Here is a 27,834-nt window from a genome sequence, read left to right as displayed (position 1 = left end):
CCCCCCCCCTGACCCCAGCCCCTAGCCCCCAGCCCCACCACCACCAACAACACATTTTAGACAGATTGACAGCAGTGGAAGGCTGTGGAAGGTTCTCTGCCTCCCCCCACAGGGCACGCAAGGTAAAAACCCAACCACTGGCCTTCCCGTCAACCCAGGCTCAAAGTTTCCACCAATAAGTGGCATACCAGGTCTCTCTGAGCCTCTATGAATAAATGAATGAGCAAACAGATGAATATGTGTGAGCAAAACTGAGGTAATAGGCAGTTCCCACATAAGAATGGAGAAGAAATGGGGAAGAACATATTATAGAAGAATAATGCCTCATCTGCAAGTGTCTGGAAAAAATATCTAAGCTTAGTCTTCACAGTGAAGACTGTTTTTAAGGTCTTTCTCTTTAAAAAGGCTTTCTTTCTGCTTATGACAGGCACAAGTCCAATGTCTTATCCTTGCACTATAAAAACAGTCATTACAATTGAGCCTGTATTTGCTGAGTCCCATGCCTATCAATCAGGACCAAATTACACAGGAACACAGTCGCTCATTCTACAAGTGAAATCAGAGTATAATGGAGACTGATTATACAGCCATCTTCACATACTCTTTAAGTATATTTAGATTGTGTTAGCTCTACTGTTACCAGGAAAATAACACTGGATGCGACCATGCTGCATTTCTGGATGACCCTACAGTTTAAATCCAAATAGCTAGGGATTAACAATGTGACCACATCTGTGAATTTGGTCTGCCTATAAAACAACACACAAATGCTTCATCCCTTTCAAATGCTCTTTATGTAGGCTTAGGAACTATTGTATATTGTTGCAATATTTTTTACAATATTTTGCACCCCTCCCCAACACATATGCTTTTCTTAGTTGGATATGTTGCTTGTTTAAAGTAAAGTAAGCTCAAATTCATATGTAATGCATCAGAATTGAATATGCTGGAATAAATTAGGGCTGTACTGAAAACTCAGCATCAGTTTCAAAATCACTCATTTGTCTTTAGGCCAATCTCTTATCTGTTAAAGAAGCTCCTGGGTGGCAGAAGGCTCCTATCATTCTACATACCTTTCCCACCCATTCATTAAATCGCAACCACGCAGCAAACATTTGGGTTGAGGCACTGGACAACACAAACAAAGGGGCTGGACTGTGGAATTGCTATTAGTCCTCTTACCCTTTCAAAGAAGACTACAGAACAGTGCTTGAAGCAGTGGGGAATTAGCTATTAGGACACTGCGTCATTCTCCGCTGTCTCTTTTCACCAACAAACCCCCCGAACTTGATGCAGACATGTGTTCCATTGAGCCATAACAGGAGTGATTATGAGCTGGCCGGCTTGTTTCCAGCAATCAAGATAATGACTGACTGTTTGTGTGGGCGGCTGCACAGGGTCACTTCCACGCTATTAAGCCCAGAGGCCTGTCAGTTAGACTCAGCTGTGCTGGCCGAGCTGGCCATCACCTTGTGATCTTTACTTTAGAGGTGTTTAAAGCCACAATCTGGAGCCTATAAAGGCGTTTTAGTTTACATTTACAACGCGCTGCTGTCCAATGGAAAACATGTATCTCCATTTTGGCCCGTTTTTAGTTTTCGGTTAAACACCCTGTGTATACACTGTGTGAATAATTCTGGATGAATAGACCAATAGAAATGCTCCCATTCAAAGCTAAGACCATTTTTTCTTCTCCTGTAAAGTCATCATGTTTTTCATTGGACAGCGACAAATACTAGAATGTACTGTAATACAAATGCACTGTTCAAATGCTGTTGTTCTTCACCATATGTAATAAAGAATACGGATGGTATAAATCTTTATTTGTATTTTAAATTATGGATGAAATACAAATATTTGCTGTCCCAAAACTCCATTTTTAATTATTATTTATTTTACACAATTTAAATATACCACCAGTCCAGTAAGCAGCGTTTAATTCTAAATGATAAAATATTGTGGAATAAAGTCACTGTTTCTTGTTTAAAACTAAACATTGCAGTAGTGTGTTTTTGCTTGTAACACTACATAACCTTACACTCAAAGAGAACAGTGCTTCAAGTGGTTCCTTATGCAATTTTATAGAAGAACCATTTTTGGATCCACAAATAACCTTACGTATTTGTAATAGAAATGTGTGGAGGTGAAGAATCTTTAAAAGGTCCTATTTAAAGGTTCACCACACTACACTTACAGACATGGTTCTTAATAGAACCAAAAGTGGCTTTTTTATGGCATTGCTGAAAACATTTTGTAAAGCACCTTTATTCCTACAAGTGCTGAATTAACACCAATACCCACAACTGCAGTAGTCAGAACATCCTGTTTGTGAATAAGGTTATTGAGCCAAGTGTGTATAATAAACCAACATTTTCTTTAAAGAAAAAAAATCTTCTGTTTTTCAGGATAACACATTTACAGAAAAGACACTGAAAAAAAAAATCCCCTGTGAATTCTCAGAATGTTAAGTGAGTGAAATGCATATTTAATAAGTATGAACCTTCACAAACAGCAACAAAAGCAAAGGCATTAACATTATCTTGTCACCCTCTGCATGGTCCAAGTCCCCCACTTGAACAGGGGCAAAGGAGAAAAGAAGATTAAAAAGAAGCTATTCTAATAGGAGTGTTCAAGGGCAGGCTACAGTACACTAACAATGCATCATGAAGGTTCTCAAGCTAAAAGCGTGTGCTGAGTGTGTGCTACATAATTTATAGAATGTTTAAATGTTTTAAATGACAACACGTCAAGATGAGCTCAACTGATAAATGCACTTTTTTTACTTTTTACAAGAGACAGCACCGTCCTAAAAAAGCTAAATGTGCTAATTGTGGTCACATGAACTTACATAGACATACTACTGAGCTCAAGACTCTCTTGACAAGGTAAAAAGATGAAAATCTGTTAATTTTTCCAGTTTGGTGCTCTAGTATGTAATCATGTTCAAGGACATTCTGAAAATCACACTAATCATGGTGAAGGGCAACCTTAGTGTAATTATACTGTCAGTCAAAAGTACAGAACTGTCACTGAAAATAAAAGAAACGTGAACTTCAATTCTTCAATTGGAAACAGTGGAGGGACCTCTTAAGGTGCGTTAAGAAAACATTTTTAGAAGAAAAAGGTTCTTCAGAGGTTCTTTAAAACACAGATTGAACAACCCCTACATGTTCCTCAAGGAACTTACACTTTTAACAGTGCACAGTAATATTAGAGAATTTTACACAAACATGATTTTACACAATGCTTGTGAGACTTTGCAGTTCTCGCAAGCATCGTCCTGTCCCTCTCACCAAAGTTAGGTAGCGCAGAAACTGGTGTGCCGAGCCCAGAGTAGCAATGATAGAGACGCCATTCTCTTTAGTACAGGTCAGTGGAGCATCACAATGGTTTTGAAGCTATTAAAAAAGCTATACAGCATCCCCATCTTTATAACATTAAAAGCAAAAGCAATATCCACAGGAGAAAAACATTTGTGAATAACATTCGACTTAAAACAATGAATAACAGAACTACGTCCACTTCCTTTGGTCCTGGCTGCACTAAAGCAATTTTTTTACTGTCAAGCTACATCTTCTGGTTGCAGTTAGTGTAGCTTTTTACTCTGGCTGTGTGCAGTGTGGTTCCTTTTTTTGTTTCTTGTTTCAAGCATCCTGCCGGCATATCATAAAAACAAAACACTCTTGGAGTGAAAACACCGCAGCGGACGAAACATTCCACTTTCCGGACTGCGTCACACTGCTTCTGGTAGAATTATCAGTCGAGCAGTTTGTGCAGAGAATCAAAATGACATGAACACAAATTGTGTGTCAACAGATACAGATGCAAACAAACACTGACCAGTGATGAATGGGGTAAGGTTTGGACAACAACAGACCACAGTCTGTAATTATGCACTTTATCTGACCTATAAGTTCGTGGACTTCATAAATACAAGAAAAGAATATCTAAAACAGGAAACTCAGTGTCTGTGTCTTCTAGTAAGTCTTCCTAACTGTCAGTGTGGTCTTAATTGCCTGTAGTGTTATATACTGTAGTGTTTATAACTAAATGTTAAAAACCATCAGATCATGTGACATTTCCTTAAAAAAAAGTGAAGTTATTACAGACCCAATACGTTAACAACATTAAGTCTTCATCACAATGTTCTAGGGCTCATCTTAGAAGAACATTTATGCATTTTCCCCCTTATCAGCTTAGCCTGCTTGAAATTTTATCAGTTGTGCTATCAAAGTGTATGTTGTCATGGCTGCACCACAAATACTCTTTTTCGAGTCCTGTGAGTAGAACTACAATGTGAGGTGAAATATGTCAAGTCTGTCCTGTCAAAATAAGGACACCTCTCCCGGCTGAGTCAGAAGGGAGAATGTTCCGGGAATGTCAACAACACCCTTCGAGATAAGCCTGTGCAGGGCTGTGTGGTGGAAGTGTGTGTGCCTGTACACAGGGAGGTGTTGCAGTGTGTCTGTAACACAATAAGTGAGTCATGAGCCTCCACGGGTCATTTAGTCAACATCCTCTGCGGCCAGTTCCAGCATATCACTGTTGGCAGGACATCCATTCAGCTGGCTTGGAACCAGTCTTCTCTGTTTGCCTTAAGCCCCATTTATGTACAACCAATTCCCCTCATAGATCTTGCTTTAGAAAGCTAACATTCCATGCTAGCGCCAGCAGTCACCTGTGGAGCAGTCGGAATCTGCTGTTGTGCAGGACAGGACTTGCATGTAGCACTCAGCCTCTTTCAGTCACAGTTAATGTTCAACAAAATTGATTCTAATGGACTGAAATGTCACATCCTGCAGTTGGTGATGGGTAAACACACAGCGCTAAACGTGCTTTCACATCTCACTCTACCCTTCCACATCACTCACCCTGGAGAACTAAATCTCCAATTCATCAGCATGATTTAATGCAGTGCGCGCCAGCGCGTGGACAATAAAGCATGTGGCTATGTGTTCACCTTTTAGCCACACATGTCAAGTAGCTAGTAGAATTCCCTCCAAACGGCACACTGTTCATTTCCTCTCAGTATTGCTCTCCTCTGTTGCTACAAACTTGATTTCGGCATTTGCCGTGCGAGAGTTGACGCTACTATCCCTCACCATGTGTCTGAAAAGGAAGGGGAAGGTCTTTCTGAAGGACTTGCGGAAGCTGGCCCCCATAAAGCCATACACGATGGGGTTAATGGAGGAGTTGGCATAAGACATGCAGTTGGCCCATGTCTTGATCTTGTATGTAGCATAATTGACCTTGAAGTTGGGGTAGAACGACTGGAAAAGTGCAAAGATCTGAATGGGACCCCAGCAGATGGTGAACAGCACAACAATGACCACCACCATTTTGGAAATCTTACTCCTGATGGAAATGGTTCGCTCAGAGAGCAGGTGCACCTGTAAATAAAACAGCAAGGGATTTGATGAGGCTGCAGCTCACTTTCAGTAAAACAGATAAATAAAGTCAAATAGCCAGCAATTCCATCTCAAATTTAATTCCTTCACTGCTATGAAAAGACAGTGGAAGGAACAAAATGGCATAACCCATCAATCAGCAGAATGATTAATTGGAGTTGCTGGACTTCTAAGTTTGTGTTTTTGAAGGCTCTCAAATAACAATAACGAAGAAGGTGAATGAACCAATGCCATGTTTCAACGGAAAGCTTTTCGGTTGCAATTGTACTCTATAACAATAGGAAAGTTGTGTACACTTACCTGGTGGTTATTGTCCACGGGCTCCACAGTTGGCTGGCCAACCCTCTTTAACATGAAGGAGTAGCAGAATGAAATGGTGAGAACAGGCAGCAGATAGACGGCTATGAACTGGTACAGAATAAAGGCTCTTTCATGGGTCTTGGATGGAAAGCGTTCCATGCAGTATTGTCTTGGCCCATACCAGTAGCCATCCTCAAGCCTTTGGTACAGGAAGATTGGAGTGGACAAAATAAAGGAGCCTGAACCAGAAGAGAGAGAAAAAAACATTTATTTATATTTAATTAAAAACAAAGAAAATGAGAAGTCTGTGAAGTCAATAATGCATCATCTCTCATCTCATCTCATATCTCATCTCATCTTAAATGTTACTGTCATCACAGACTATTTGTACTGCACCGTTTCTCTGGGTACAACCACTCGTGGGTGGTACATCTAAGGGTATATCCTCAGTACCTTTAGTTATGGATCATAACTGTAGCATAATTCTGAATTTATTATTGACAAATTGTCATGTACAACATTTAATTGAATTAGATTTCACTGTCTTCATACACCCTGTCCTGACTCTATGTTTTTATTGCATATATCTGAACTCATTTAAAGTATAAAACTTGGAGGACAATTCAAATCTGAAATCAAAATTTTGATAAGACAGCAATGACCTTTAAAAAACAGGGCATAATTAGACATCATTTAACTGAATAACCCAGCAATTTACTTTTGTTCTCTTCACATGTCATTACTTAATAAAAGGTCAACCACAGATATTAAATGTGCAACCATATGCATGAAGTGGTATTATTTGCTCCGTAATAAAGTGTGAATTTATTAAAATGCAAGACTCACCAATCCAGATGCAGATGCTTACAATCATGGCAACTCGAGGGGTCCGGTGACGTAAAGATTTCAGAGGATACACAGTCACATAGCAACGATCGCCACTCATGGCTGTCAGCGTGATGCACGTGGCCTGAACGGTCACCTACAAATACGCAGACAGGAACGTTTCCTTTGATCACAGATGATTACAAAAGCAATTACACGGACAAGCTCCAAAAGTGTCAGGGATGATAAATAGATTTGGATATGTGTTTTTCCCACCTTGATAAACAAAACAATGTGTGACATACTCATTTATTTATCATTTGTCTGCGGAATAACTGAATGGTGGGTTCAAGATTACTCAACCCCAATTATAGCTCAAGAAAATGCTAAACATATTCAGAAAAGCTACTACCTTCAATGAAAGGGCTGTGATTTGAGTGCATTCAAGTGATCAGACCCCTGAAGTAACAGGTGCTGAGAAAAAAAAGCCATCTATTAGTTAAAATGAGAATGTCTCAAAGTCTATTTTTCAGTGTTTCCTCTCACCATGATATGGTTAAAGGGCTTGTTCATTTTTTATACTAGCCTTCTTTCCTCAGGCCCCCCAAGTGGTCAATAATTTTTTACAGGTTTAAATCTGCAGCCGAATGAATCACTGGCCAAACCTTACCAATGTAAAGAGGCTGTGAGGCTCCTGGTCTACATAAAAAGCCATGCGGCTTCCTTGCAGGATGCACTATGTTGTTATTCAAATGAGCTTGAGTTAATATAAGTAAAACAAATGCTTATTATTGTTTTATTATTACACCTGACATATATTCCAATTCATGAATCTTCCTGTTCAAAATGATCATTAATATTTGCATTAATAGAGACAAGCTGATTAAATAGCCACTTTTGAGAATATGTTGCTTGTTCTAACTGAGAGTCTTTGTCCCTTTAGGATTTCACTGTTAGATTTGAGTTGGGCAGGACTGAATTGGAAGATGCAAATGTCAAGTAATCCATTATACCTACCAGAAGTAGTGTAGATTTTATAAGGAACAGCTCCTTAACACACAACATAGTTAATTTAGTTAATGTAGTAGTAGTAACACAGTCACTTCCAGTCAAACCTAACTTTACCTCCATAATCTAACAAAGTCTGGCTTCTGCCACAAAAATAAAAGCTTTACACAAACGTGAATTAGTGAGTGGTCTGAAATACACTCCTGAGAAGTTGAGCATGTCTAGCTTTTAATTCCATTTTATTTACAGTCAAGGATTTTTTGTTATCAAAACTAAATAAATATCAACTAAGAAATCTTCAGGAACAATTTTATTACTTTATTATTTTTGCAGTCATGTTGGCACCCCCTTCATGCTTTTCCTTCCTATAGTCCTATTAGCTTAAAGGGTATTAAAACACGTTTTGGACAGAGATTTGGTCTACTCTGAATGCAGCACATTGCATGATTGGAATTTGTGACAGCTTGTGCATGCAGTAGCTTGCCACTCTTGTAATGTAAATGACCTTTAATGAGTCAGACTACAGGAGCTCTGCCTTATCAATGATAAATTATGAAGATGTGTTTTTGTGTGTTGACAGGAAATCTGAAAGACGAGGAAATGCGCAAAGGACTGAGTATGTAGCATAGGGAAAAGGACAAGTCAGTCACTATAAGGCCTTGGTCTGAGAATGATCAAAGCCCACCATCATCAACTTGCCTCTTTAATTGGCTTCAGTTGAAGGTGTTCATTCAGGCCACCCACAGTGAATATGCAAGAGAAGATGTCCCTATCCGGGGGAGTCAGTTATTTATATGCGAGCCAAAAAACAAAAAACATTCAAATGTTGAGACCGTAATTATGTTTTTCTACAAAAGTGTCACTGACTTCTTGGAAATGATGACAAATCACAATGCAAATGACCCTGCAGCAGCCATTGTCATTTGCTGGTTTCATTTTTTTTTTTGAGTACACTCAAGTACACAACACATTCAGAACACGGCAGGAAATGTAGAAGTGCAGTACCATGAGAGTGTGCATCTTTTGTTCAGAATAGTGAAAGTACAAAGTAATAAAATAAAAAGCTATCAACACATTAAAACAGAATCAGTGCACACTACATGTAAAATCATGCATTAAACAACTAACTACAGAATTCTACATTAAAGAAGCAGTTAAATACATTTAAATAATATATAGTAGTACAAGACAAAAAATCGAACTTGTCATCATGATACCATCTTTACTTAACTGAAAGATTTTTTGATGGCCTGCAGCTAAATCTGATTTGTTCATTCAAAGGTTGCCCTACTTTTCCCTTGAAAGCACCCTGCTGCGAGGCTATGACTAATAGCTGAGTCACATCCCTTGCTATCTACACAAAGACGAGTGAATCACCAATCCCCCAAATCCTGCAAACTACACCATAAAGTGTTCCACCCTCCGTAAACTTCTCAGATAATAGATCTCCGGTAAGAGTGCTTCTTTTGGAGTCACACTGTATCTTTCTGTAAGGCAGAGGGGTAATTGAGATTGACCACAGTGATCAGTGTCACCATTAGAACATTCAGTATATCCATTCTATCCTGAAAGCAGCAATTTGTCCCTCAGTGGAGAAATCCATTTATTGCAGGGTAGTAGTGCTTGATCTTCTGTTATAGTGAGAGGTGGTACTGATCCCTGGTCTTTATGTTTGCCTTAATCAAATTGTTCCAGTGTTCCACAGGGTTTCTTGAGGAAAATGTGTAAATAAGGACCTGGAACTATTTAAGCTGAAACTGTACATGTTTCATTTAGATGAGGTCTACATATAACATTTGTGTTTGGACAGTTTCTATTTATTTGTTACATTCAACATACTGGAAAAATTAAATTAAGTCAAATGCAAATGTAATAAACATTATTCATGTATTTATTCATTTATTTATTTATATTTATTTATTTTATATTTTCACTTAGGAAATCAACAAATATAAACAACAGTTTTCATGGCATTACAAAACAGTACATTTATGCATTGTATTTGCCACTTAGTTTCCATATATGGATTGTACTTACTGGTTAAACAAATTTAAATTAAACATTTTTACATTAAAGGAATACTAAAGGTTTATTTTTACCTGTCAACTTAAAACACATTTTAGGACTCTTTTAGGTAAAACTCAGGACTGCTTCAAAGACTAGGTTTCAAATGTTGGGGTATTATATTTATTGATAGTTTAGTCTTTACTGCAGACATACCTGTTGAAGAAAGGCAACAAATTTGCACATGAAGTCCCCAAAGATCCATCCAGGGAGTGGGTAGAGGGTGGCTGTGAAAGGCACACAGCATACCAGAAAGATGATATCTGTGGCAGCCAGGTTAGCTGCAGAAAAAAAGCAATGTTTATTGTTGGTGACCAGGCAATGTGCAATAGCAAATTTTCTAAATACATAAGTAACCATCTGGAAACCTTATGCTAACAAGTGTATTACCAAATCATACAGCACCATTTTATATTAATAAAAAAATTATTTCTATCTAAATATTCAAGCAATGCTATTACTTGTGCATGTAAACAAAAGAGAAAATGTGCTATCAAATATTTTATGAAAAGTGATTGCTGTGTCTTGTTTTGCAAAAAGAGAAACACTACATTTTTACAGTGAGGAAAAAAAGTATTTGAACACCCTGCAAGTTCTCCCACTTCATGGAGGGATCTGAAATTTTCATCTTAGGTGCATGTCCACTGTGAGAGACATAATCTAAACAAATAATCCAGAAATCACAATGTATGATTTTTTAATAATTTATTTTTGTGTTACTGCTGCAAATAAGTATTTGAACACCTGACAAAAATTCTGGCCCTCAAAGACCTGTTAGTCCGCCTCTAAAAAGTCCACCTCCACTCCACTTATTCTAAATTAGAAGCACCTGTTTGAGGTCGTTAGCTGCATACAGACACCTGTCCACACCACACAATCAGTAAGACTCCAACTACTAACATGGCTAAGACCAAAGACAAAATTGTAGACCTCCACAAGGCTGGAAAGGGCTATGAGGCAATTGCCAAGCTGCTTGGAAAGATCAACTGTTGGAGCAATTATTAGAAAATGGAAGAAGCTAAACATGACTGTCAATCTCCCTCGGACTGGGGCTCCATGCAAGATCTCACCTCGTGGCGTATCAATGATTCTAAGAAAGGTGAGGAATCAGCCCAGAACTACACGGGAGGAGCTGGTCAATGACCTGAAGAGAGCTGGCCCCACTGTTTCCAAGGTTACTGTGGGTAATACACTAAGACGTCATAGTTTAAAGTCATGCATGGCACGGAGGGTTCCCCTGCTTAAATCAGCACACGTCCAGATCCAGAGGAGTCATGGGAGAAAATTCTGTGGTCAGATGAGACCAAAATAGAACTTTTTGGTCTTAATTCCACTTGCCGTGTTTGGAGGACAAAGAATGATGAGTACCATCCCAAAAACACCATCCCTACTGTGAAGCATGGGGGTGGAAGCATCATGCTTTGGGGGTGTTTTTCTGCACATGGGACAGGACAACTGCACTGTATAAAGGAGAGGATGACTGGGGCCATGTATTGCGAGATTTTGGGGAACAACCTCCTTCCCTCAGTTAGAGCACTGAAGATGGGTCGTGGCTGGGTCTTTCAACATGACAATGACCCAAAGCACACAGCCAGGATAACTATGGAGTGGCTCCGTAAGAAGCATATCAAGTGATCTTTGGATCTTTGGATCTGGCTGATCTGGAGAAGATCTGTGTGGAGGAATGGGACACAATACCTGCTGCAGTGTGTGCAAACCTGGTGAAAAACTACAGGAAATGTTTGACCTCTGTAATTGCAAACAAAGGCTACTGTACCAAATATTAACATTGATTTTTCACAGGTTGCAATACTTATTTGCAGCAGTAACACACAAATAAATTATAAAAAAATCATACATTGTGATTTTTTTTTTTAGATTATGTCTAAAAAAGATTATGTCTCTCACAGTGGACATGCACCCAAAATGTCAGACCCCTCCAAGATTTCTAAGTGGGAGAACTTGCTAAGTCGCAGGGTGTTCAAATACTTATTTTCCCCACTGTATGTTTTTGCAAATAGAATTAACATTAAAATGAATCAACACTGTAGCATTAAAATCACTATTAAGGCTCAACACAAACAGCACTAACTTACTGAAGTCAAAAGAAAGAAATGAAAGTACAGACTTTTTATTGCTGAATGTTTATGTATTTACTGGATGAATTTCAGGGACCCAAAATGCAGCCCTGTGTTGCACCATCATTACTTGAGAACAAAAAAGATTACTAATGGTCTATAGTTGGTTTTAGATGTTACATTTGAATGTGGTGTCTGTTAATGTAGTGTTTCATTATGGTGGCCAGGTAAATGCCAATGCATGTAAAGGGATCAATAATGTAATTCTTGATATGAAGAGATGATGCTATAACTTAACTCTGCCCTGAATTTCTCTCATTCTCTTCTAGTCACCCTAGCCCACAGAAGCTCAATATTCAATAAGAAAAATGTGTTAAACTGAAATGGATCTATTTATTTTTCTCTTATACTCATATATACTCATTGTTTGTTTGGTGCTTTTGATAATTGGTTAGCAGCTCAAAGAGGGAGGAATGAGAACAGAGAGGGGGGGTAGAGAGCAAGAACCAGGTGAGTAAGCTGACAGTTAACGTTATTCAGTAACACATAGTTATAATGCCAAGGCAGCGTTGGTTTTCTACTGCACTGACTGCAGTAGAGACCACAATGATTTGTTTGCCTGTTTTTAACTGAGATTCTCACCAACATTTTATGATACACAGAGATGGTGGTGGTGCATTAGTGTGTGTTGTATCGGTATGAGTAGATCAGATACAGCAGGTAGAAGCACCTTCTAGATGGACAGTGAGGTAATATAGTGTTTAAAACATCCAACAGCTCTTCTGTGTCTCTACTTGAACCAACACAACACACACTAACACAATACCACCACCACAGTCTACAGTCTGTAATTGTAGAATTACAAAGTGCACCTGTATGATAAGTGAAGCTGATGAGACAATAAGTGTAGATACAAGATATGTGTGCCTAATGAAGTGAGTGTGCACACATACATATATATTTATATCAAGGTAGCAAGTGTAACATTGATAACTTATAACCAGAGTCAAAAGCAGCAGATACCAGAAATACAGACAGTTTTAGTGCTCCTCACAAAGAGCATGGATGTGCTGGGATTATTACTTCTTTTAAATCAAAGTACTCCTTTGCCCCATTACCTTTGGTGCCCCTAGATAAGATGGCTATGATTCCTGCATTTGACACCCAAGATATATGTACACAGCCTCAAGCTAAAGCTGGCACTTTGCACTTTACCATTACAGTTAGTTGTTTAATACCAGTGTGAACAAGAAAACCATTGTGCCATTACGCACATGGGACTGTAACTCTCATACATTCTGGCTTTGATGATGAGAAATGTCCCACCGTGTTTCAAATAAATCTTAAAATAGGACTCCTACACAACAGAATGATGCACTAAATAAAGTGAAGTACATCCAGCGCATCATGTTGTTTGCGGTGTGCTGTGTCCAACAGCACTGCACTGACACAATGTATGAATGCTATAATAACATAATGCTGTCACTGGTAATTTTCCAGAGGAGATGACACATAAATCAATCTGTGTCATTAAAGGTAGGAGATTTAGAGTCAGTTAGATTTTAATTAGTTCTCATCTGAAAAGACTACATTATTTAATTAGAAACAGGCATTTGACATTGAAATATTTTCCACCTCACAAAGCAATTACAGAGCAACTCTGGTGTAATGAACATGACTTGTGCATTACAAATTATGTACTTAAGATTAAAGCTACTTATAGGCCCTCTCTAAATGGTTAAATGTTTTATGTGAAACCTTTAAAATGCTGCTGTTATATTAAAGTACCAGTTAACATTGTTGATTTGACATCAGTGCTTTGGAGGAGTTTGTGGAATTATTTTTAGTGTAATTCTTTTTTTATTCTGGCTCCACCTCTGTTGTCCGTAGTCAATTCCTTTAACACAATAGCAATGTGCAACATGCTGAGGACAAGGCAACAAGTCACTCGGATCCTGTAGGGGTCACTATTCCTATTCATAAGGGGTCGTGTTGCTCCAGCACACCTTATTCTACTTGTTTAATGAGCTGGCGTCAATCTTCCAACAACTCGTTAGTTATATGGAGAGCTCCAGCTTGTTTGCAACCACACTGACCTTTTGCAGATAAGATAAAAGCTAACTATTTAAAGGGTGATAATAGTTTTTTTGAGGTTTGCTGCCAAATTGCAACATAAAAGCAAAAAAGTTATTGAGTATCCGATCATATGCAGCATGAACTGGCATGAATATATATATATATATATATATATATATATATATAAATGTATATGATAATCCAAATGCAACTGTGCATGGTCTTAACAGGGGTGGTTAAAACTCACCAATGTAGAAGTTGGTAGCGGTTCTCATCTGTCTGTGCTTGGAGATGACATAGATGACCAGAGAATTGCCTATGAGCCCCACCAGCATGATGAGGGAGAAGAAGAGAGGCACCAGCCAGGCATCTGTCAGGAACGGGTGCTGCCCCCCTTCCTCCACATCCTCCAAGGACAAGTTCCCTGACGAGTCGTTCAGCAGAATCTCTGAAGCGTTCCATGTCTCGGTGGGAAACATGATGGCTTAAAGTGTTTGTCTTTTTAGGAAGAACAGTAGTGAAGGTGTTGACTGGGCTGTCCTCGTGGGAACAAAAACAATACTAGGCAAAGTCACTTATGGAGGAAAAATTTACTTCAGCTAGCTGTTAGGTAGATCTCGTTGCAGAGAACTGAAGTCTTGGAAAGAAATCAGTGGCACTAATCTGTGCCGGCGGATCTTCTTGAAAAAAAAGGAGCCTTCGAAGCTGCGTCCACTCCAAGAGAAGTTCCCCCTGGCTTTATAGTGAGCCCCAACGCACGTGGGCATCAGTATGACTGTGACTGGAGAGTGGAGAACTGATGTGGGGTCTCCTAGCAACAGTTTCGGGCTCTGTCTTTTATATCAAGTGCAGCGAGCGAGAGAGAAAGGGGGTGTGAGAGAGAGACACTTATTACATACATGTGTAATATAGATTACAAAACAACAGAGAATGCTTGAGGCGGTTTGTGTTTGGACGTGAAAAAAAAAATCCATTATACAAAAGATAATTATCACTGCATGGAACCTTCATGTCCACTGTGTGACATTGTCCATTCACAGCCTTTACTCTGAATTTAACACACTGTTTATTTTTTTGTTGATGGAGATGAGCCCACCAAGGAGCTTGATGACTGATTATTCCCCCACCAACTGTGAGCCTAATTCACAGTCTGTATGAACTTCGATTGGACTCATGGTTTTAGAGCAGGAACTTGTAAGCACGGATGAATGCCCACAGATAAGAGGTAGCTCAGTTTGAGCACTAATGGAGCAGCCACACGTTTAATTTTACTCCCATCAAATTGACTTTCAGAACATCTTTTGGTAATTACTCTTTTAATAGCTTTTGCAATGTAATTTAATAATGCAATAAATGATTAAGTTTAATCTCTTTACATTTGCTTTCCATAAGTGCCTTCCACAGTAGGGAAGTACTTTTTGCTACACAGTCAAGAACTTTTACAGATAATGAGGCAAATGTGATGCAGATGCAAACATCTTTTACTTACGGGTGTTTGAAGGGATATGTGACGTATTATATATGTAGTGTATTTAGCATTTAGTTGTTCAGTGCTTTTTATGCCCCAGTTTTCTGACAATATAAGCTATAATTATTGAATCCTGACCAGCACTATACTGGCATTTGCATTTGAAATATATTCATTGTTGTGGAATTGTTATGGCTTGTACAGCTTCTGAGTAACAAGGTAGTCATTTTCGTGTTTTTCAGCATGCTCCTTTGCACATGACCATTTCCAAATGGGATAAGTGGGAACAGCAGAGGAGGATACATCCCCTTTAAGCTAAAAGAATTATAGGCTGCATGATATTGGTGTATATTATATATTCTGTATTTTTTAATATTATTGAAATCTTTTTAAATTATCATTTTAAAGCATGTTTCCATAAAAATATTTACTAATATACTACATATAAAATGAACCCTTCTCCAGCTATATTTTTCTAACTTGTAGCTCCACTTTTCTGGTCTACAATTATAGGTTGGTAGCCCAAATTGTGTTACTCATACTGCTTCTCAGCGGTGGTTTGCTTCTGACCAGGACCGCTCTTGGTTGGATATTTTAGGGTGGTGGAGCACTCTCAAACGAGAAGCGACACTGATGCGCAGAACAACCCTGAACCAGAAACACAGTTTTGCCTGATCCACTCATTTACAATATCACTATCATGTCAGTGTCGAGAATAATTTTAGTGATCCATTGGTCACAAAATGTTCATGTCCAAGACATTATCTTGGACAAAAAAAAAAAGGGATTTTACATAATACATTACATAACAATTTGATGGCAGCTATTATTTCTCCATTGTACCTTAAGGGTACTAAAAAATGCAGACAATGAGGCAATCTACCACTACTTTGCCCAAAATTCCACAGCAGCAATTCAGGAGCAAAAGGAACTGGAGATTTATACAGTTCTGCCAAAACCAAAAGTCAAACATGTTTTTGCCTTGTGCAAAAGATTAAGCTTTGCTGAACTGAGCTAGAAAATCCAATGGCTTTTGAATGAAACAAACAAACAAGTATTTGGTTTAATTGGCACTAAGAGCCTGTTGCCGAGCGTGGGAGCCGCTTCAGGAAAGTTTGCCAGTCGGCATGAGGAGTTTTGAAGGTCGGTGGAAGCCACAAAATCCATATTTGTATTCAGCTGTCAGCACTCGACTTGTCTCTGGGGACTTGCCCCTGCTTTGGGCGAGCTTTTGGATGCAGCGAAGGCTTGAACTTTAAGGGCTGCCTGTCCAGAGACTGCGTCAACAAAGCAAGTCATAGCACAGGAACCCACAGGGCAGGCCTAATATACTGCATAGCATGTCTGCCTCAGGCAGAAATCATTCTTTTCATCAATATGCTGCAACTGCAGACATTGCAGACAAATACTGTAATATTTGTAAAGAATAATAGTATGTGATCACAACTGGGACAGGTGTGCATGAGACACACAGAACATGTACACACACTGATTCGTAAATTGCTTGCTCTGTAAAAAAAGCCAACATCTAATTTTCAATCGCCATGCCAAATAATGGGAAAACCAGGAGCTTTTTGCTGCCTAGCATTACCAGTGAAGAGTGTGGAAATATAGGACAATAATGCTCTCTTTCCCATGGACTGATTTCTTGGGCTTTTAGGCCTTGCTTTTGTATGTTTGTCCTCAACCTTTTATGAAAGTAACATTGCTTTCCCCGTTGCTTGCTCAACAGTTCAGCTAGTGGCAGCTAATTCACTGGCTGCAATAATAGTACTGGATCAGAGAATCAGGATGCACTGCACTGTAGGAAAATGCATGCAGACACTTTTTTGCATTTCATATTATATTCTCTCTCTCTCTCATATATATATAATGTTTCATGGCTAATACTGCAGCAAATTTAGGTCCCATAACTTCAGCTGCTATTTCCTTTTTCTTCAGAATCATTTTGACTTTGAATTATGGCTTGCTTTATGGAAACAAAGTACTTTTTGAATCAAATCAGATCTATTTGAATATAATTGGATACCTAAGGTACCCTCTGTGCACACGCAAGTCAGTTCTTTTATCCATAGAGTTTGTTCCTCTGTGTTATGGTTAACATTTCTGTCACATACACTTAATATTTTGTAGTCTCAGGAGAATCTTTAGCAAACACAGATAGAAGGCGTATTGAAATGAGCAGTGTGTTTTGCCAATGCATTTTTCTATGAATAAATTAATTTGCATTAAAATACCCAGGGACCAGGACCTGATGCCATTAGAAGTGCCTAATTGACAGTTTTAACGCCAAGGACATGCAACGACTCCTGAAGTGTCCCACTGCACAATTCTATTTTCATTCAGCTACTTCTAGGTGTAATTTCCTCATTATGATCTTAATGCCATGTCGTCATCGTTAAATTAGTTCTCACATTCCCTGAACCCCTCGGCTTAGTGCAAATTCGTCTCCACTTCCATGCCCTTTTGAGTCCTAAGGCACAACTCTGCATTTGTATTTACACAAAAGTGATGGATTTTGAATAAACTTTGCACAAGCAAGTTAAATTTCAGGGCTGGAGAGTTAATATGAGCTATTTTGAATCTGCAGCAGAAAAAGAAAGGTGAAAGTCTTGATCTTGATTCATAAAGCCATCATTATGCCCTGAGGCACACAGAGTTTCACCTTTGCATAAGCAATATATTGTTTTTGAAATGATAAAGGGCTAATTCGTTTGTCTGTAAACTTCTGTAGATATGTTTCTGTCAGGACGATGGAGTGCACTGATTGTTCTAGGTATCTGTAATGACATACATAAATACACAGTTACACAAGAATCACTTTTATGTTGGACTGACATACAAAATATGCACGGCACCCAACAGCTAGATACAGTACACTGCCCTTGAATGTCACAGACATCAAGATAGGACATTTAAGTGCAGTCACAGGCTTTTAACAACTGCAGAATTAGTGATAAGTGCTCTTGAAAGACATGGGTCTTCAGCCTGCATTTGAAGACAGCGAATGACTGAGCATTACATTCTGAGTTCATTCCACCATGTTGGTGCTAGGACAGAGCAAAATCTAGATTCATTGTCCTCCATATGTCTTAAAGAATGGTAAGGCAAACAAAGCCGTGAAGCTCGACGGGCTCTTGGTACGAATTGAGTTTTGACCATTGACAACGGGTAGGAAGAGCTGGTCCACCTTTGGCTATGTAGGCCACCATCAGCGTTTTAAAATCTTATGTATGTATCTACAAGAAGCTTTGCTGAACTGCTGGTGCATTCAAGGTCAGTCACAAGGGCTTTAAAGGCATGCTGAGGAACACCAGCCAGAAGCAAGCTGTAGTAATCAAGTCTTAAGATGACAAAGGGACAGAACAAGCACCCGGGCGGCCTCTCTAAAGAGGAAGGGTTCGATTTGCGACATGATTCATAACTGATCATACACAAGAGATGTGAATGACACATTCTAAGATACAAGTACCTGGGTCTCAGAAGGTAGGAAAAAAGAATAAGTTGTTGAGAGGGATGAGTTGTTGAGAGGGAAGTAAGGCGATATACTGGTCTCTAGTTGTTAACATCCAAGGTTGGCTTAGTGAGGGTTTTTCTGCCAATACATGCAGTTTCAAGACTTACTTCAAGATTTCTGTCCAACATTGATTGTCTGTAGTTTCAATCAGATGCATTTATCCCTCTATGTAAAATGATGAGCACAAATGTTCAATGTTCATTTACTTGTGCAGCTCAAAAAAATGTAATACTGTTATAAATCCAGTAAATCTGGAAATCTAGCATCTGAAATTATTTCATTTGGAGTTTAAAAAAAAAATACAATTCAAATAATATGAATGCTGTTTCTCTGGGACTAGTTCAGCACACGCAACCACAATCATAGGGGACACTGCTGACTTGACAGTTGTACAGAAGACTATTATCGTCACCATTCACAAGAAGTGCAAGCCACAGAAGCTAATCACTGAAAAGGCTGACAGTGCTGTATCAAAGCATTTTAATGAATAGTTGTCTGGAAGGGAAAAGTGAGAGAGATTTTAGAGCACTGCATGCTGCTGACAAGCTTAATGGAGATGCCAATTTCCTTTTCCAGCAGGACCTAGCACCTAGCCCACAGTGCCAAAACTACAACTATGATATTACTGTGCTTGACCTTCCAGCCAACTCTCCATACCTGAATTGCATAGTGAATCTATGGGGTACTGTCAGGAGGCTTTTAAAGGCTTGAAATATGTCCCCTAATGTGTAACTAAATTAAATTATCAACAAAAATGCTTGAAAAAAAACTTTTTCCATTATGTTCTATTTTTTTTGCACAACACTAGTACACTTTTCCACTGAGAAACAGATGTATTTTTTTGGTTTGCCACTCACATCAATTATCATGCCTAGAATGTTTTATTGTGTCCCAAGTATGCTCAACAACATGTTCTACGTTCCAATCAATTACTATCATTGTACCCTCACGCCTTTGTTCACGCAGCTAGTGGATTGTTTTTACAGTCAAGGTTCTCGAGGGGACCTAAAGCGGTTGCTTCAGTTAGTTCACTGCTCATTGATTTATCCACAGGTCTCCCAAGAGCACTGTCCAGCGTAATGCTTGAGGTATTGCTTTAAAGGCCTTTTAAAAGCTATACTTGAAAGAGATCCTATCAAAGCAACATACAGCACAGAATATGGACTTCAGTCTGCACTACTACAGACTACATTTAATAATGTATCATGCTATTGAAGGGGTGGCACACTCATTTGAAGTAACAGGCCACATTTCTCACCATTATCCAGAACAGTGGACTTAGACTCAACACCAGGTGCTAGTTTTGCTAAAAGAGAATTCAATATCATTAGCACATTTTGGCTAAAGTGTACAAGTGTACAAGTGTATAATTATATAAGTGAACTCCAGAAAATCCCATCCCTGGATGGAAATTTGTTCTGAGTAAGGTTGTCCACACCCCCACCCTCTCCCCCCAGCAGAAATGGAGATTGGTTCTGCATTAGTTGACTGTCCATTCACAAACTGATGGATTAGAATTATTTGAATTATCAGGCCATTGGTTTGACAACTGTGCATTTAATACTCCATTAACTAACAAAACTACAACATGGTTTTAATGCTGGTGATAAATGTGACATCTAAGGGTTAACTTTACCCACTTTACCTACTTTGCCACTAAGCACATGGGAAAGCCAAGCATCTATTTGCATAGCGTGTAAAGGTTGGACTACCCCTTGTGAGAATGCAATTAAAACGTCTGCTGGATAGATCAGTGGCTCTACATGGCATTAGCCATACCCGTGTAGCCTGCAGACATCTACAATTGACATTATATAGTTTATGTTTGATATGATTACTCACTCTAAAATGACTAATAAAATAATTACTAACCACATCCTCATGCAATCTCAAAAATGTGTTGCATACGCCTCAAAAGGGCTCAGTTTGCTGCTTACAACCGTCTGGTTCAGGCTCTTTCTCAGTTGTACAGTGCTTCAGCAGAATTCTACAAAAAGATCTCTTTCAGGATCATTCCCAACAGTGTTCTTTTTTTCCTGAATGAGCAACACATTATTAAGACAATCAATGGAATTTACAGCCAATCACAAAATGCCTTTCTGTTTAGAAGCTCATACACATCTGCACGAAATAAATAAGTTCAGACTTTATTCTGAACGCAGTCAGGAGAAACAGAGCAATGCAATGAACATAATGAGGGCAGAGAGTTTGACAGGTGATGAATAGCTTCACTGAAAACAAAATGACAGGATAATAATAATAGCAAGGGAAATGAAAACATGTGTTTAACAATAAAGTCATGAAAATGTCAGTGTACCATCACTCATGGTTGCTGGGTGTCAGGTGGTTGCTATGGTATCCCTCATGGTACCATTGGTAGCACTTAAGAACAGAAAGGTCAGTTAAGACTTCTAGGAAACTAATACTGTCAGTCAGTAATATTCTTTGGACAGATTAAACCAAGAGGAAAAGGAATGGCTCTTCACTGATGCATACCACATATTCTGTTGAACATGGTGGAGGTACTGTTATGACATGGGCATATATGGCTACCAATGGAACTGCGTTTATTTTTATTTACAATTTATTTTTATTAACAATATGACCGTTGACAGCAGTAGCAAGATGTATTATAAAGGGTATTAAGATGTACTTTCTATTCAGATTCAGTCAAAAATCCTGTCAAAATGATGGGATGGTGCTTCATAGCACAGAAATATAATGCAAAAACAACCCAGGACATTAACCCATTCAAGCAGCTTTTTACTTACTAAAGACAAAACTGAAGGCAGAAAGCCACAAAATCAGCAACTGAAGGTGGCTGCAGTAAAGATCTGGCAAAGCATCTCAAGAAAATGCCTATGGGAACCAGACACCAGGCAGTTATTGACTGCAAAAGATTTGCTTCCAAATATTAAACAATCCTTATATTTATTATTGAAAATGGAGGAACTATGTAATACCTAAACACTTCATGTTTTTTCATGTTCAGTTTTTTTGTTGTAACTCGTTGAATTAAAAAAATATCCTTAGCTAGTTTGTTTCAGCAAGGATCCAAAAAATACCTTAGATACTACTAAATACAGAAGTCAGTGAGGAGACCACAACAGACACTACACCAAGTACTCTTGGAGGTGGGTCTGCACCTGGGTGGCCTCTAAGTCTGCACTTTAATCATATCTTGATTGCTTCATTTCAAATTCACTGAGATGGCGTATAATGAGTCACTGCCCAAATACTTATGAACCTGACTGTAAATCTTATAGCTGTGAAATTAATGTAGCAAACTGTCAGCCCCTCTGTATCGTGCCCTCCCCCAGGGCGATGCCGAGCCGCCGCTCACAGGCTCACACGAGGACTTTTGTTTTGTGTTTCCATTCATGTTTTGATTTACGGACTCGGTTCATGTTCATTTACGTCCTGTGTGTTCGGTTCAGTGTTTTGATTCAGGTTTGTCATGTCTTGTTTAGTTAATGTGTTGCACCTGAGGCTGGGGGTATTTAAGGCGCTTCCACGCTAGACTCCACGCCGAGAATTATATGGTAAATGGATGTGTAAGGACTAGGAACCTTGAGGTTGCCCGAGAGGTTCCCTTCTGTTATCCTAGTAGCGTTATGTCAGCTTCGGCTTGACTCAGTCATCGACTCCTGATCTTCTCTGAGCTTTGAGCATCAAACGAGGTTCCCTCATTGTTCTAGGGAGAGTATCCTATGGCTCTCTATCCAGTTATACTGCTCATGGTCACGCGTCGGTACCAGGTCTGTTCTGCATTGCCATTTGGTTCTGCAGCTGGTCCCCAGCTCTCGTTTCCCCGTCTCCTAGTGTCCCCAGCACCTGGCGAGCGAAGCCTTGGTTTTCCTGCATTTCCCCAGGCACTGCCTGTTGGTTTACGTTGTTATTTCCCTTCCCAGTCCTTCCCGATCTCCTAGCTTAGCTCCCGGAGTCCCACCAGCCTCAGGTGTGTTTTGTGTTGTCCATTTGAGTTGTCAAGGTTGTGTTTGGTTTTTCGTTTTGCCCTGTACTTGCTGTCTTTTGCTACATTTCTCCCTTTTGGTTAACTTGTATTCTGTTAATAAATTTACTTGCATTGGACCCATCTCTGCGACTATTCATCCCTCTGGCCTAACCCGCCATGACACAAATAAACATATAGGATAGGAACTACATTTTTATTCAGTCCTCTCCACATCTGCTTCTCTCACACATACATACACAGTATTGTATTAAAAAAAAATATATTTTTAATTTAAGACTGCTGAGCCATAAAACAGTCTGCCAGCACAGGTTAGTCTTTACCTTTACCTTTTTGTGGTTTGTGGCAAAACACTGATAATCACTGAGATCAGATTGTTTCCTCGTTCTGGTGGTTGATGGTAACATTAGCTGAAACTGCTTGCCCATATCTGCATGATTTCATGCACTGGTACTACACAACTGGCTAATTGAAAGAGTAGGCGTGCAGGTGTTCCTGATGAAATGTTAAGTGAGTGTATATTAATTAAATATGCCAGGATTATTAAAAATGTATGACTAACTAAACGCCATAATGTTTTTTCAAGTGGTAGAAAGATGCATCAGCAGCTTTGGTCCTTCATAAAGGCACAGCATTATGTCTTCTTTTGAAAAATAATTGGGTTGATGTCCTGAAAGCATCTTGGAATCGAAAGCCCTTTTGGGGACTTTTTAAGATCATACATGGAAGAGCCTGATCCCGTTTCATCAATCTTACTTTGAGTGGTTCTAGGAATAAAAGCCCCCCTGTCCCCCGTTCACACAATGACGGTTAAATGTCATGCGGCTCTATTTCTCTACATTCTGTACCATTCAGGCCTTCACTCATACAACACTATTCTTTTACTTGAGCTCTGGTGAAAAAGTTAATGAAATCCACCTTTAGACCAGACAAGCACTTAACCCCTTAAAAAGCCTAAGGCTTGCAGACAAACCGAAAGTGTTATCACAAACTTCTATTACCAGAGAATAGCCCCAACCAGTTTTTACAGAGGTCCCTGTAGTTACTGAATAGCACACCTTAGTGTGTAATAAGCCCCCAAGTGTTAAACAAGACCTTCTGATTCTGATTCAAGTGTTAAACAAGACCTTAAAGGGGAAGTTCACAGCACTTGTTTATAATTCAGTCTATGAGATGTAAACAGTCTTTTAATGTGCTTTGATGGGAAGTGGCTCATTGAAGAGAAACTTACCAACAAGATTTCTTTACAGTGGTGGTAATAGGAGCCAGGGCTTGTTATCTACAAAGCAAATACAGCTATTTTAATTTCTGATCAAAATGAGTCTTCTAAGCATTTTAAATTCAAATGTGAAAAAAAAAGTGATTTCAAAAGCATATGTTTAAACTAAAAACCTTCTCAGACCTATCAGAAAACTGTCTGGCTGTAATAACTATTATTAAACTTCTATTACCTATGAATAGCCCCGCCAGTTTCTACAGAGATCCCTGTAGTTACTGAATAACATGCCTTAGTGTGTAATAAGCCTTTCTTAGTTAAGGGGTTAAACTGAGAAGTCATTTGGATGTCAGATTCCCATCACACCAATGTCAACAGTAATTCTGACTCAGTACGTTTCTCTAGAACTGAACATTTGTTTACATTTGTCTAAACCATTTCATGGTGCAGAAAGTTGGATAGGATGAACTCCTACAGGTTTACACAGGTCTATTCTATTTGGTTACATTTAATTCACCAGTATTAATAGAACAGATAATAATATAATCTGTTTACAACAGAGATTGCTAAGAATCAACATTAGTCTGATAAAAATCTGCAGCACTACTCCTAGTGTCAATACATTTTAGTTCAATTCATTTAGTACTTGTTTTTTTATGACAAATATTCATCTAATAATCTATCCATACATCCTTTCATCCATTACGTGTTAATGACATTCAAGGCCATTCTTCACTCCTTGAGCAAATAAGCCACATGTTGGGTTATAGCAACATGCAATTATTTGAATTTTATACCCCAGGGGGCAAAAACAAAATCAGTGAACTGAAAATAGACCATAGAAACATGTGTTGTGGTCACTTAGCAACTGCACCAGATATGTCCTGCACTACCTCAGCACCATAATGAAGAGCCCTCTGTGAATACTAAAGTAAAAGAAATGGATTGTTTCTTCCCCTCTTTGTTCTTGCCTCTTATGGGGGTGTAATATGTCAAGACAAATGCAGGGGAAATGGATTTTGAGAATGTAGTTAAATTAATTGACATGGTCAGTGAATCTGTGACTCACCGCAAAATACATAATAATGGTGTAGTGAAAAAAATGATGCTCTGCGTTTAACAGCACACACATTTCAATAGTGACATCCACTTGTTTGTATAGTCTCTATAACACTGACAGAAGGATATTGACAGGATGGACATTAGGTCACCATGCCCAGTGCTAAGGGTCAACAAAAGTGGTATAAACGCACACACTCAGGACTTTTCACTGAATACATCACTTATTACTATAATAATTAGTACCTCCTCCTCAGTTGCAAAACAAAGTTGCACTTTACACTTAACAACTCATCCCTACATTGTACATTTACTTTTTGTATTTCATGTAAATTTCAGGTTTGTATTCTTATATATTTGCATTATCTCTGCATGTTTTTACTGTATATATTTTATTTTAAACTTAATTTAGCTGTATCTTCTTTGCTCACCTTATTTCATATATTCTACCTTATGTTCTCTCTTATATTGTTTTATGTGAGCAGACAGTTATCAAAACAGTCCAATGCTAGCTGTACTGTGTATGTATGTTACAAATAATATCAACAACAACAACCTCATCAAACTTGAACTAAAGCTCACCAGTACTGGACTGCTGTGAGCAGTGGATCTGTGTTTACTAAAGTGATGGAGCACCAACGAATGCTGGACTGCCAGAACTCAAACAGCGTGAGTGCCTGGCCTAACTAAAACTCCTGTGGCTAAACACACTGTGGCTGTAAAGTGGCCCCAGAAGATTTTTTTTTATAAATGTTCATTGAATTGATTTATATATTGTATATTTTAAATCATTATCCTGTTGTAGAAGCCATGTTCTTTTAATTTGACAATTGCACCCAGGATTTGCTGCTATTTTTTGACATTCATTATACCCTCCACTTGTGCTATATTGCCAGTGCCACTGGCGGCAACACAACCCCAAATCTACTAACATGCTTCACTGTTGGCTAAGGGCAAGGTGCCCTTTTTATAAAAAGCAGTTCCATGTTCTCCAAATGTCATTTTACTGATTGTGGCCAAAAAGGTCTATTTTGATTTCATCAATCCACAGCACATGTTTTCAAAACTCATCTGGCTTGTTAAACACTAAGGTATGATATCCTTCTTATGACTTCTATGAGGTTTATGTTTGTGCTGCACAGTGGAATGGTGCACCACTCTCTTGACTGAGCTAAATTTCCATGCAGGTTCTTGGCAGTCATAGTGGGATTTTGATTTGTCTGTCTTAGCGGGATACAAACAGTTCTCTTGAGTTGTCTTGGGCTTCCAGATCTCATACGGACTCCACAGCGTCACTGAACTGACATTAGAAATTAGGCAAGCAGTGATGGTGTTAGCACAAAGTGTAAAGTCAAAGAATGTATAAGGCTTAAAGATTTAATTAAGCTAGCAGGTCCTTATTACAGTTGGAGACATGCCTTAGGTCTGATTTTGCTAATCAAAAAAATGAGACCTTGTCAAAAACAAAAAATTAAAAAGCAACTCTTTAGGATGCTCAGAATTGTGCACAGATCAAACTGACAATTAGTTTTTTATTATATTACATAACCATGTATTAGAAATGGCTATTAGATTAGCAACAGGGGCGTTGTCAACTACTTCAGAAGAAAAATAAATAAATTACCTCCTATTTTATGCTTGACTGCCAACCCTAGTCCATGTACATTTGAGCATTTCCCCTGTTCTTAACCTGATCAAACACACAATTTAACTCTTTCCTGAGGTGATGTGAAAAATGTGGGCACTCCAACACCTTGGGTAATACCATCCAGCGCTTATTTCGAATTTCTGAATCATTATTATCTTGTGTTAACTACGATGGGATCTATAAGGTCACAGAGTCCTATTATCTTTTAGTACTTTGTATCCGTTTGGCTGTTTGCACAGTTCTTACAGTGCTCTGAAAAAGAGTTTCACCCAAATTAAATGCAAAGAAATGAAGCCTCTTATAGTGTGTGTGCTGTATGCTGGAGTGAGCTTTGGGGCTATATCAGCAGCTCATTCAAAGAAGAACCTAATCCTGTGTCATCAACCACACTCTGAGTGGTGCTAAGAAGAAATAGCCCCGGTCATGGTCATGCATAAATAGTGGATCGCCATGCTGCCCGATTCCTCCAGATTCTCTTACATTCAGAGCTCCACTCATACATTTCATAAACCTAAGCTATTATAGGTCCATTTTTATGATGGAATGATGGAAAGATCACATGTCAGAAGGACCCACACTTGCACAAAGGCCCCCAAGTTTGTAAATCTATCGCACTTTTGCAATAAAATTGGAAACGAGAAATTGAACACATGCAGAACAGGGAAGGAAAAAACAAAGAAAATGCAAAGCAGCTTTGTGTATGTACAGTATGTATGTATCTAAATAAAATGTATTCCAGGCATCAAATCAACAATCAATCTGATGACTTAAACTGCCACAGATGTATAATGAGGCGTGATTTACAGCTGCTTGCGAATCTTTTTTCCAACTGGACTCATGCTGTGCAATTCCACTGTGAAATTGTGCCACATTTCCATATCAATGCGGAACTCATGGATCCTCCAAAATTTTTACTTACTCACAAAGAAAAACACATTACAAAAATAAAAAATGAAGCTTAAATATTCAATTTTAAAGGTGATATAGGCATCAGATTAAGCCTAATAAGATACAGGGCTCTATATGAGTATTTCTCTGATTCAAATGACTTGGTAGCACTATATTGATACTGATAAAGATAACTGTTCTGAAAATATACATACTTTGATTCTTAAAAAAACTAATCTGAGATCTGACATGCATTCCTTTACTAAGATTAGGTTCTTAGTTTACAAAGAGAGCACTTGGAAATTG

General features: G+C 38.7%; 1 protein-coding gene across 2 annotated transcripts; it reads right to left on the bottom strand.

Annotated features, from left to right (window-relative positions):
* Positions 1-1,869: 1,869 nt before the first annotated feature.
* Positions 1,870-14,483, bottom strand: kiss1ra (KISS1 receptor a). 2 transcript variants are annotated; one of them, XM_072688231.1, is made up of 6 exons: positions 14,007-14,483; positions 9,762-9,886; positions 7,551-7,583; positions 6,555-6,690; positions 5,709-5,947; positions 1,870-5,390 (listed from the first exon to the last, which is right to left on the bottom strand). In XM_072688231.1, the coding sequence occupies exons 1-6, from the start codon at positions 14,236-14,238 to the stop codon at positions 5,016-5,018; spliced, it is 1,140 nt and encodes a 379-aa protein (XP_072544332.1). In that variant the 5' UTR covers positions 14,239-14,483; the 3' UTR covers positions 1,870-5,015. The 2 variants fall into 2 exon arrangements, with proteins under 2 accessions (XP_072544332.1, XP_072544333.1); XM_072688232.1 differs by lacking the exon at positions 7,551-7,583.
* Between the last annotated feature and the right edge of the window lie 13,351 nt (positions 14,484-27,834).

This window comes from Salminus brasiliensis, chromosome 9 (assembly GCF_030463535.1).
Source record: "Salminus brasiliensis chromosome 9, fSalBra1.hap2, whole genome shotgun sequence".
In the NCBI taxonomy this organism is placed as follows: domain Eukaryota; kingdom Metazoa; phylum Chordata; class Actinopteri; order Characiformes; family Bryconidae; genus Salminus; species Salminus brasiliensis.
This window is presented reverse-complemented; position numbering and strand designations above follow the sequence as displayed.